Here is a 12,422-nt window from a genome sequence, read left to right on the forward strand (position 1 = left end):
CCCCCCCCCCATTTATTGGTGCATTTTCATACGAACCTTAGATAAAGTTGAATGTTTTCGTTTAAGAGAAACATTTCCTTCCAAATTCTTCATTTTCAACAAGAAGTCTGTATCCCTAAAATAATATTTTTAAATCAATAACATTTGAGATAATATTGATTTGATAAAGGATAAATTGGATATTATAGTATAATGTGACTGATCACTAATCACAATAATCTCTCTAGTGTTGCCGTATACTGTATTGACCAGTGTCTCCCCAACCTATACTGATAAAAAAATCAAGAAATGTCGACATATATTTACTGAAAAACTGGTCATCATCGTTTATTTCTAATCTGGTTTTGTTCAACAAAACTATATACTGTGTGTAATTATTTCGGTACGGTACTCCATACGTTCCTGTGTAATGAAAACAATCTTCAGGTCAAACTCAAGGCCTAACTGATAACATAGAAACAGAAAACTGGTCATAAATGGATATGAGTGTAATTCGGTTTTTTAGATTTAATCTGAAAGGATAAAATTCTCGATAACAGCTTTATTTAAGACCAATTTTCTCGTTAAATTTGCACAGATTTACTTATTTTTAACTTAAAACATAAACCCAGGCTAATGAGCTAGTTAACCATGCATTAATTGCATGTATCCCGGCCCTGGAAGAACAATTATTAGCCTAAAAAATGCAATAATGATGCATAAAATCAACAATTTTGGTTTTAAAACATTGAAAGCATATTTTGCCCCCTAAATTATATATTAAGACTAAATAAGCTAAACTTTAAAAAATTTACTTCTGGAATTTGAATTGAAATTGATTTTCTAAACTGATGCAAATCAAACCAACTGCCAAATATCCAAGATCTAAGAAATTGCCAAAAAATACTTAACAATCAACTCAAAATCAAATCAGTTAATCCCTTCTTTGCAATTGGATTGGTGATATTTCCAACTTCTGAGATTGAAATATCACAGGTATACGCTCTCAAGGAGCAAAGATAACTATAAGTGGTTCCATATTGATGATAATACCTGGAAAAGGTTTCCATCTTGATTAAAATACCTAGAAAAAGGTTCAATCTTGATTAAAATACTTGGAAAAAGGTTCCATCTTGATGATAATACCTGGAAAAGGTTTCCATCTTGATGATAATACCTGGAAAAGGTCTCCATCTTGATTAAAATACCTGGAAAAGGTTTCCATCTTGATGATAATACCTGGAAAAGGTTTCCATCTTGATTAAAATACCTGGAAAAAGGTTCCATCTTGATTAAAATACCTGGAAAATGTCTCCATCTTGATAAGAATACCTGGAAAATGTCTCCATCTTGACGATGATATCGAAGTTGAAATGACAAGGGGGGCAGAGGAGGAATATTGGCTTCCAATGCTCATCAAACTTTTCTACAGGATTCTCTAGAAATATTAAAAAAATATAAGTTTTGTTTTTTCTTTCAAAATTGTTAAAAGTCGAATGGATTTTAAAAGAAAAAAAGACAATTAGACCTGCAGGAAAATTTTGATTGAAATTAAAGAAATTTAAAGATCAAGATTCTCATAAAATTTTGATATAATCTCATAAAACGTTGGTAGAATCTTATGATATTATTATCAAATTTAAAAAATCTTTGCATGCATGCAGTAGAAATAGTTGAAAGATTTTTACGATGGCATTTAACAAATTTTTGATGCTTTGAAAATAAAAGCACATTTCTATTTTCTTGTGACATATAAAAAATAAAATGTTAGCAGTGCATTGCAATGGAGAAGTTTAAAGTTTGCCTACAAAATAAGTTTTAAGTTGTGAATTATGTAGATAGACTACATCAATTCGATTTTGATTTTATTTCTTTGAATCGAAGTAAAGGAATTGAGAAATTGATTTTATAATCTATCTATCCTGCAATCTGATGTCATAAATATATCAAATATCGAAGGTTTGCACCATCAGGTTGGAAAGGATTAGAAAATTTATGTTTGTAGAAAAAAATCAATTCCTTTATATAATTTTACCTATTAGAAAATGTACAAACTCTACAAAGCTTGGTTCTTTTCTCTTAAACATTGGATGGTGTGGAAATCTCTGGCTGTACTTTTCTCTATACTTATCCACTATCTCACCACCGTACATTGCATGGTAATACCCTCCTCTAAATACAAAAAGGAACTGAGTTTTTGTCACAAACTCTAATTTTCTAACCCCTATATCTTTTCAACCCAATTTTGTAAATGTTATATATTTTGAAATATTACAGGTTGCAAAGATATATATATATGAGAATTGGAGTTTGTGACATAAGATTCAATTCCTTCATAGAAAAATTAAGAATATAGAGATTGGGCATCAATTCATTTGGTTCTTTTTTTTTGAAAATTTAAATTTAATACATACTTTTAAAATCTGTGCAAAAATCTAAGATGTGTATTATGTGTCAAAATTATATTCTCTATAATTAATTTTTCCCTATTACATTGTTATTTATGTACTCTAGCATAATGAAAAAATTAAATATTTTGTGCTTTCAAAAAATTTATTTAGATATGTTGCTCGCTTTTTTGCTGTTGTTAAAAGAACCATTTAAAAATGTTGGGATAAAAAGTGACGGTTTAAACATTTAGCATCACTTTTGAAATATCTCTAGAAAAAAACATGAATGTTTTGGTAAATTCTTTTTACCTGTACTTTACGTCTCTGTTGTAATTATTGAGTTTATCCATGTACGCTGACATCAATCTTTCAAACGGATGTCGGACAACAAGAAACTGAACAGGTACAGGTACAGGTAAAGGTACAGGTACAGGTACAGGTACAGGTACAGGTACAGGTACAGGTACAGGTACAGGTACAGGTACAGGTACAGGTACAGGTACAGGTACAGGTACAGGTACAGGTACAGGTACAGGTACAGGTACAGGTACAGGTACAGGTACAGGTACAGGAAGATTTTCTAGGATATTATAGAAAATAATAAGACTTGTCTATTTTTGGCAAAAAAAATCAGTGGTTTATCATTTTCATAATTTGAATTTAAATGGCGGAAATAAAATACCTTAAGAGCTGATGGTATATATTTCTTAAACAAATTTTTAGCAAGCAGAGGATATTTCTCACGCAGTAGAGCATGAAGTCCCATTCCATTATCCTGAAATATAAATCATAAAACTATGTTTGGATTTAAATTTTTTTGGGATTTAGAAATAAAAGGAAAAAATTGGGATATTCTTGCACCGAAATTTCCAAAACTCTAAAGATTACTCGTAGATTTTTAACCAACAGAATCACAGGAGAAAAAAAATGTGGGTACATTATTACACATTTTGTAATGTAATGTATACTGTGCAATGTGTTTAATATGTACTTTGTACTGTGTACTGTGTACTGTGTAATGTGTCCTGTGTACTGTGTCCTGTGTCCTGTGTACTGTGTCCTGTGTACTGTGTCCTGTGTAACGTGTGCTGTGTACTGTGTTATAATGTGTACTGTGTTATACTCTTTATTGTGTATTGTGTACTTTATTACCTCTGGAATTTCGTCTTCTAAAACATTCGCCATCTTGAGGAAAGCATAAAGCCAGGATGTACTTGCAGCTTTAGGAACCTTAAAATATATTTGAATATATTTATAATAATGATAATAATATAATGATATATTCAATCTATTTATAATATACTAGCTGAAGTGCCCGGCGTTGCCCGTGGAAAACAATTTAATATTTATAAATAAAATTTCAAATTTTCAGGATTTTTTTCTTTGATTTTAGAAAGAAAAAAAATATAATTTATAAGCCAATGATACCTTCAGGGTACCCATGACCCGGCCGCGGCGTTGCCCATGAAAAAAAAAATAAAAAAATTGAAAAAATCTTATCTTTTTAGCCTATGTCACCCCCAGGGGCAGGCTATCCATGATTGTCCACAAAAAAATTCAGCCTATTCGGTCCAGCCGTTTGGTCGGCCAGAGGGAACATAAATTCGAATGTCTTGTTTTATTATTTAGAATGCTAGCTGAATGGCCCGGCGTTGCCCATGGAAAAAAAGTTGAAAACATTTTTTTTTTTAAAAATCGTTTTTTTATCCTTCAACACCCCCAGCCACCCATGAGTGTCCACAGCAAATTTCTGCCCAATCGGTCCTGCAGTTTGGCCGGCTATATGCAACATAAATATTCCTTTCCCTGAATATATATATATATATATATATATATTTATACCTTTATTACACCAGAAATAACAACTTGAAGTTTTAATTTTTCAAGAAAGAAAATAATTTTTAATGCATCTGCTGATTGATTTACCTTGCACCAAAGAAGTTCGTGAGTTTTCTCCAAGAAGAACTGATGAAAAGACGACCTTAAAACATAATTATATAGGTTTAGAAAGGGCTTTTTGCCTTGATTATAATCCCCTTCTCAGGGAAAATGTTTCAAAAGATTATTTTATTTTTGACAAGGCTTATTCACTATCCAGGTAAATTTCAACAAACTGACAAAACTTAAAGAAGTTTCAAAACTGATCTTGATTTGATGTCTTACACTATACTTTTTTATATCATACAAACTGTAAAACATTTAAAAAACACGAATTTAAACTTCTTAACCTTTTTGTTGTTCACTGCGTTCTTCTCAGTTAAAACTAAGTGTTCTTACGAATTCCAAAGCTATTTTTACTCTGATCGATCAGAAGCTTCGATCTGAAGAAAAGTTTCAAGTGTTAATCCGTCTGTGACAGTCTTAATTCAACGTAAATTAAGTTCATCTCTAAGTAAATTTAGCCTCAACATATCTCAAACATGACTTAAATAGCATCGAATACTTTAAAAGTCGGGTTTTGGGTACCTAATTTTCTAGTTTTATATAAAGTTAAGTATGGTGTGAATGACCTTTAGGTTTGCAAAAATACAGGTTTTTATCTTGCAACGAGGGAAAATATAATTTCTGCATCGGCGGTGTTTTGCAAAATTTTATCATTCATGCACGCAGAAAATAATGCATACTTTCTCTTTGTTGAGCACGCAATTATTTTATTTCTTTTTATATTTGTGCATGGCGGTCTGCACTGCGGTACACGTGCATATTTTTTATTGATATTAAACCATGGTAGGACTGCAGGAACTTTTAGAGACACTTTTTAAAGTTTTATTTTTGGAGATATTAAAGTCAAATATTCAGATATTATGGGATTTCCTATGCAAAGAAAAGAGATTTGTTCACAATAATTTTAAAATTTTTTCTTTTGAACGATTTAGGCCTTAACAACTTTGACATACAGTACACTGAATGTTTACGTGTAACGATTTATATACTGCAATGTAATACATAATGGTATACTTTTATAGATTTTTTTAATTACCCAACTATGAAAATAATCGTTCCTTATAATAGTTGAGAATTTACAAATAATAAGCCATCTGAAGATGTTGTCGTATTGCCACGAAAAATATAATGGCAAAAATGACATTATAGTTGTGATATTTGTGTTGGAGACAGAAAATTTTGAGAAAAGTGGTCAAAAACGAGGGAGAAATTATAACAAGAAAAAGTGAGCATTCTTAAAATATATTTTAATCGACAATTTTGGCCTGGAGGGTTGTCTTTTTTTTTACTTTATTCCAATGACCACTGTAGACAATACAAACTAATTTTTACTTACTTTTTGAGTAGATTCCATGTTTTTAAATCGTTTTCTATTCCTGGAACATATCCTGGGTCAGGCTCAAGCTTTAGCTTGGCCAACAACTTCTCTCTAAAACAGAATTCAAATCTTTAGAACATTTTATCTGTTTATACGGAAAGGAATTGAATCTTTGCGACAATTTCAAATTTTAAAATCTCTATATCTTTTCAACCTGATGGTTTAAACTTTTGATATTTCAAACTCAGATTATTTGAACTTCTGAACCAATTTGTTTTACATTTTGATTGGGTAACTCGGTAGAACCACGGGAATGTTCTTGGCTTGGATTAAAAGTTCTCAGTTGGTTGACTCATATATAGAAAACTTTGCTTCAAGGTAAAGCTGGGCTCCGAAACTTGTTCTAATGTGTGACTAAGAAGAACCCTCATCTCCTTCTCCCAGTAAATTATGCTATTTAAAAGACGGTCAGTTTACTCAAGGGCTATAAAGAGCATAATTTATCCATAATTTGTAGTTACTTTTTTAAAGTTTTAAAGGATACTGAAAACTGACGATCTGAACGTTAGATTAATAAACAAGAATATTAAGAAGGGCAGAGGTGATAAAAGAGAGAAAATAATGAACCTTTTATTTTAATTTGAAAGGATTGAAATAATTTACTTGGTTGTATATGCTCCAAAATGTTCACAAGTTTCTCGAACTCTCTTCTTTCTTCGGCCAAACTCAGCCAAAAGTAAAGCATCTTCTTGGGTTTCCTGGATAAAAATCAATAAAACTATTTCTAAAGTAACTCTGGGCGTAATTTCAAATTAACCATCCATGTGTAAAGCGGCAGGATTGATTCACAACGATACTCTTTAAACCTTTGTCTGTAAAAGTAACTTGTGGGTTTGTGCTTTCTCGGCAAAAGACTGTGAGGATCCAACACTTTTTTAACAATATCGTTTTCATTGTTACTCAGGTAGAGGGTTTTGAAGTGTACCGTTGTGAATTGGATATTTCACTCTTTAAAATGAGTTGTACATGTTGTACAATGAGTTGTACATGTTGTAAAAAGAGTTGTACATGTTGTAAAATGAGTTGTACATGTTGCAAAATGAGTTGTACATGTTGTACAGTGAGTTGTACATGTTGTAAAAAGAGTTGTACATGTTGTAAAATGAGTTGTACATGTTATAAAATGAGTTGTACATGTTGTAAAATGAGTTGTACATGTTGCAAAATGAGTTGTACATGTTGTAAAGTGAGTTGTACATGTTGTAAAATGAGCTGAACATGTTGTATAACACATGTTCTTCTAAATAATTCACAGTGACCCAAAGGTTGCAAGTTCTAATGCAAAAAATCTATGAGAAATTTGCCAATTACTTCTTAATCATTGAACCTAAAAACAAGTTCTTTACATACAAAAGATTATAAGTGAATATTAGTGAGGAAAAATCAACAGACAATCCGTTGCAACACTTAAAAGAAGATTCGACATTTTCAGAGTTATCTGGATCTCTGTGAAGTTGGGTAAGCAAAAATAACAATTTTTGATAATCTAAGGTATAGTTTAATAGTTTTTTCTTCGCTTAGTGAAAAGAAGTTTTAAAAAAGGCATTGTCAAAATACTCCCTAGCACTTTCTTTAGACTATTGAACTTCTCGAAAGGAATTGGAAATTACGTACATTTTGTTCAAAATTACTAAAGAGCAGCAAAGAACAACCATGCGAAATACTCCTAACAATCTTTGGTTCATTATTTTTAACAAAATGTTCGAAATTACTAAAGAGCAACAAGATATAACAACCTTGCGAAATACTCCTAATATTTTTTGGTTCATTATTTTTAGCAAAATGTTCGAAATTACTAAAGCAACAAGATATAACAACCCTGCGAAATACTCCTAATATTCTTTTGTTCATGATTTTTAACAAAATGTTTGAAATGCTATCGGAAGTTTAATATTACGAACAAAATGTTATGTTTTTTCTACCGCACAGTGTTATCAATATTTTAGATCTGATGCACTCACTTCACTATTGTATAGCTGACAGAATATAAATAATATAAAATCAAATCAGATGAATTGTTCAATCAAGATTAAAGGGACTGTACGCGTAATTTCAAGTGACCCTCCATGCAAAAATGGCAGGGTCCGATTCACAACGCTAGTCTAGAAACCTTTATACTTGATCAAAAATTTTTTTTTAATGCTTTAAAGTGTGTAATTCTCATAATTATGATATGTTTTTCTGAATTCTGCATCCCGTAAGTCACTTTAGTACAAAAATTACAATTGAAAATAATCAGTTTTCTAAAGTATATAAACAAATTCGTTTTGCATCGGGCATTGCCATCTTTGCATGGAGGGCCGATTAAAATTACGCTTAGAGTCATTGTAAGAGATTTGGAAGTTAAGAGGGATATACCCCCAATCTTATTTTGTAGATTTGATTGGGATATTTTTAGAGCACAGTGAGCCAGTAGTACAAGGTGGACGCACAACGAGGACGCACATTGAGACAAGTTATTAGTGGCATAAAGATTAAATTCTGAAAGCACATTATACATACCGGTTTAAACTTCCCGCGGCCTTTGGCGGATTTCTGAGATTTGGTAAATTTTCTTGGATGCCGGCTTATAGGGGAGAAGGAAGGAGAGTGCTCATGCAGAAGAACTCCAAGATAGATTACTGCAACTACATTATATACAATATTATTTGCATTCAAATGAAATTAACTGTTTTAGAGAGGTTTAAAGTCGCAATTTTATAGTTAATCTTTATCTAAAGAGGGTTATATTGTATGTAATGCATATATGTCTTTAAGATGCATTTCAGCAATGGTACCTCATGAACAATTTATGATATTCTGCAATGGGTTAATTATAACCAAGGTAAATCTTTTCAAAACGTTTGCTTTAGATCTATTTTTCCTACCTAGAGTACAGATAATGTGTTTAAGGTTGAATGTCGACAAACTCTGAAAAGAAACTGGTTGAAAAGTAATAAAATTTTATTTGCTATTTATGTGGCTGAGCCTGGGATTTTCATCAGTTTCGTTAAAAAAATCAATATTCATTTCCGTGTTCTTTAGTTTTATTACTTGGTAGAAAATCTGCACGAACAAAAACCTAATTGCATTGCAATTATATTCCATAGGGGTGTATATAGGGAGGGGGCCCCCTGTAAAAGGTGCATTCACTAATATATTTACAAATCTCAAATAATTATTTAGAATTATATTTACCCTTTTAATGTACGATATTGCTGATCTCTCGCAAGGTATTTCTGAATCGAGAAATCATAAAAATGCAACAAAATAACTGTACAGTGAACACAGGCCACAAACTATAATTTTCTTATTTTTATATCTTTGGAATCTAATGTCGTAGAATTTTGTTATTTCAAGCTTTATGAACCTAGTGTTTAAAGTTTGAAATATTAAAGGCTTGCACCATTAGGGTGCAAAGATATAGGGATTTATAATTTAGAGTCTGGGGAAAGTGTTCAGTGTCATCAGACAAAATACTGGAGCAGAAAACTCAAAGAATCATTTATATGTACTTGCACACATTTTTTGGCCTTAAAATGTTCTTAAAAATTTTCAAAATTTTCTAAGAAATGTTCTGTTTTGATTCAAAATAAAATTTCGACCCAGATGCAATATCCAATATATAATGTGGGATAACTTTTATAAACTGTACACTTACAGATTCTACTTGAGTAAAGAAAGGAATGCAGTATGACGTTGCTGATTACTAACAATGTAAGAATAGAGACTGAACAAATTCTGTACTGTCTATTCTTTGTGGGTACCACTGAATAAAATTAAACGGGTGAGGATTAGAATATCAAGGTTATGTATAAAAATATCTTCAAAAAGAACGTGCTCCAGTTTGGTTCTTGTTCTCCCCTTAACCGTCAAATTATTCGTTGTACACATGTCATTGACAAAACACAATTAAAGGCATATTTCATCATAAATAATAGCATTTCAAATATAATGTTGGTTTAGGTTTATAAAGATTCCTAAGCGTTAAATATCTCTTTAAATTGATAAAAAATTCCAAAAAGTTAATGAAAGCTGGATTCTAAAGTTATTTATATTTATGAAATTTTTATTTTCTTATATGATACATTTTAATTTTAATAATAAATATTAAAACCTGAATTTAATTAAATTTAAAGTTAGTTTCACTGGAAAGGAATTGAGATTTTGCCACAAACTCAAACTTTATAATCCCTGTATCTTAGCAACCCAATGGTTAAGACCTTTGATATTTCAAATTATGAATTCTGGTAGAGCAAATAATCTAAGTTAGAAATATTTAAGGTTTAAAGCATCTAGTTGCAAAGATATTAGGATTCGAAAATTTGTCTTTGTGGCAAAGATTCAATTCCTTTAATCCATTCTTTCATTGTTATCATTCCTTTGTCTTCGAACATTTTTGAATTTATTAATAAAACTCTTTTTGGCTGATTTTCCGAAATTTTCAGTTCTAATTTTTTTATGGGAAAAACTGGACAATTTGGTTTGTTTTGTTAGACAACGTATAGTCTTATTTGCAATGAGACTAAACGTTATTTGATAAAAATGATTAAAATTTGTACAAAAGTAGAAAAAATTGGGTAAGGAGCAACGGAATAATGGGAAAAATTTAATTTTAAGTTCTGAAAACAGTTTGCACGTAATTATGGTTTCGAGAAAAGGTTATTCCGCCCTACACTCACGATAAGGGTATTCAACTCTGCTTGAAAATCGATGGGGTTAAAGGGATTGTAGACGAAATTTTATGTGAATTTACATTGGTACCTTTAAAAGTTTGAGATATTCATTATTGTCCATTCACTTTCAACCCCTTTTTCAACCATGAAATGTAAATATTCTGTTAAAGTTCCATAACGCAAATTTTTAGATTTTTTTAATAAAAAAAAATATATTGTCTGACCTTCTTCTAAAATAGAATATAAATAACAGAGACTGTCAACAAATATGGCCGTTTATTCAAAAAGGTCGATGAACGATATAAAACCATTTTAATCATTATAATATCTTTTTTACTTTTACTTTTTTTTCAAATCTTGAATCCCTTTATAACAACAGGGTCACTAAATTCCCTTGTTTGAATTGTGAATTTGAGAAGGGTTGACTAAAATCTATATAGTTAATGATGTCTGCCTGGTAGAGGTTGAAGGGTAGAGGGAGGAGAATCAGACATGGAGAGATATAAAAACCGATTATCTGTCTCAAGAAACCTCAGGTTTGTCTGAAACTATGAAACCTCGGCTCACGGTTAGAATATTATACAAATTGTAATATAGCTGAAGGGTTAAATACACATTCTGGATCACATTCGCTGTTAACTTAACCACGGGCGTATACAGGGGGGGGGGGTTGAAGGGAATTGCCCCCATAACATCATTTTTCCCCCTTTTCATGCCTTTAAGACCCCATGTATTTGACAAGCTTGCCTTGTATTTAACAAGCTTGCTTGTATTTAACAAGATAGAATTTTTGTATTACACTTCCCCTGTCCTTTTTAGAATACGGTAATAAGCGATTTCGGATTTCACTCAATTATAATACATGCTTTGCAGACGGTACTCCATTTGAATAAGAAATATTTGTCTGATGTACAATTACCGCGTATACAAAAACCTATTCTGAATATTTCTTATACAAATGGAGTACCGTCTGCAAAGACTCCTTGATTTTCCTTCACACAAAATCATACGATTTTCTCTTATCAGCTGAAATTTTGTACAGTTCCACGCTCAGTGGGGAGGCGGAGAATACTAAATGCCGGTTAATGGAGATCTCAACGCGGGTAGGAGAAGACAATGCACAGACTAGCGGTAACAGTGCTTACAGGGTACTCACTATGCAGGGGTTACTAGCTCAGGTCGAGTTCAGATTGTAAAGCTAGTTTGCAACTGCTAACAGGACTTTAAGGAATAAAAAGGTGAAATGGAAGCAGTAAGGGGTAAAGAGGAGCATACAAAGGGGTAAAGGAAAGAAGTTGATTGAAATAGGTAAAGAGAATCAGTAGAAGGGGTAAAGGGAATCAGTAAAAGGGGTAAAGGGAAGTTGAACAGGGGTAAAGGGAATCAGTAAAAGGGGTAAAGGGAATCTGTAAAAGGGGTAAAGGGAAGTTGAAAAGGGGTAAAGGGAATCAGTAAAAGGGGTAAAGGGAATCAGTAAAAGGGGTAAAGGGAATCAGTAAAAGGGGTAAAGGGAATCAGTAAAAGGGGTAAAGGGAATCAGTCAAATGGGTAAATGGAAGCGTAAAAGGGGTAAAGGGAATCAGTAAAAGGGGTAAAGGGAATCAGTAAAAGGGGTAAAGGGAATCAGTAAAAGGGGTAAAGAATCAGTAAAAGGGGTAAAGGGAATCAGTCAAATGGGTAAATGGAAGCGTAAAAGGGGTAAAGGGAATCAGTAAAAGGGGTAAAGGGAATCAGTAAAAGGGGTAAAGGGAATCAGTAAAAGGGGTAAAGGGAATCAGTAAAATGGGTAAAGGGAATCAGTAAAAGGGGTAAAGGGAATCAGTAAAAGGGGTAAAGGGAATCAGTAATACGGGTAAAGGGAATCAGTAAAAGGGGTAAAGGGAATCAGTAAAATGGGTAATGGAAGCGTAAAAGGGGTAAAGGGAATCAGTAAAAGGGGTAAAGGGAAGCGTAAAAGGGGTAAAGGAAATCAGTAAAAGGGGTAAAGGGAATCAGTTAAAGGGGTAAAGGGAAGTGGAAAGGGGGTAAAGGGAATCAGTAAAAGGGGTAAAGGGAAGCAGTAAAAGGGGTAGAGGG

The 12,422-nt window shown here is 32.2% G+C and overlaps 1 protein-coding gene across 1 annotated transcript in view; it reads right to left on the bottom strand.

Moving 5' to 3' along the window:
* LOC111695356 (carbohydrate sulfotransferase 11) overlaps window positions 1-10,911 on the bottom strand; it is a 13,850-nt gene extending 2,939 nt beyond the window's left edge. The window contains exons 1-13 of the mRNA XM_023464661.1: window positions 10,801-10,911; window positions 8,869-8,909; window positions 8,559-8,601; window positions 8,194-8,318; window positions 6,295-6,389; window positions 5,650-5,742; window positions 4,296-4,350; window positions 3,522-3,599; window positions 3,052-3,144; window positions 2,679-2,764; window positions 2,015-2,151; window positions 1,312-1,417; window positions 37-115 (exon numbers count right to left, since the gene is read on the bottom strand). Coding sequence (XP_023320429.1) covers window positions 37-115; window positions 1,312-1,417; window positions 2,015-2,151; window positions 2,679-2,764; window positions 3,052-3,144; window positions 3,522-3,599; window positions 4,296-4,350; window positions 5,650-5,742; window positions 6,295-6,389; window positions 8,194-8,318; window positions 8,559-8,601; window positions 8,869-8,909; window positions 10,801-10,840 — 1,071 coding nt within the window. The 5' untranslated portion in view covers window positions 10,841-10,911. The remainder of the gene's footprint in view (window positions 1-36; window positions 116-1,311; window positions 1,418-2,014; window positions 2,152-2,678; window positions 2,765-3,051; window positions 3,145-3,521; window positions 3,600-4,295; window positions 4,351-5,649; window positions 5,743-6,294; window positions 6,390-8,193; window positions 8,319-8,558; window positions 8,602-8,868; window positions 8,910-10,800) is intronic.
* Window positions 10,912-12,422: the final 1,511 nt, after the last annotated feature.

This window comes from Eurytemora carolleeae, unplaced genomic scaffold (genome assembly GCF_000591075.1).
Source record: "Eurytemora carolleeae unplaced genomic scaffold, Eaff_2.0 scaffold8, whole genome shotgun sequence".
NCBI lineage: Eukaryota > Metazoa > Arthropoda > Copepoda > Calanoida > Temoridae > Eurytemora > Eurytemora carolleeae.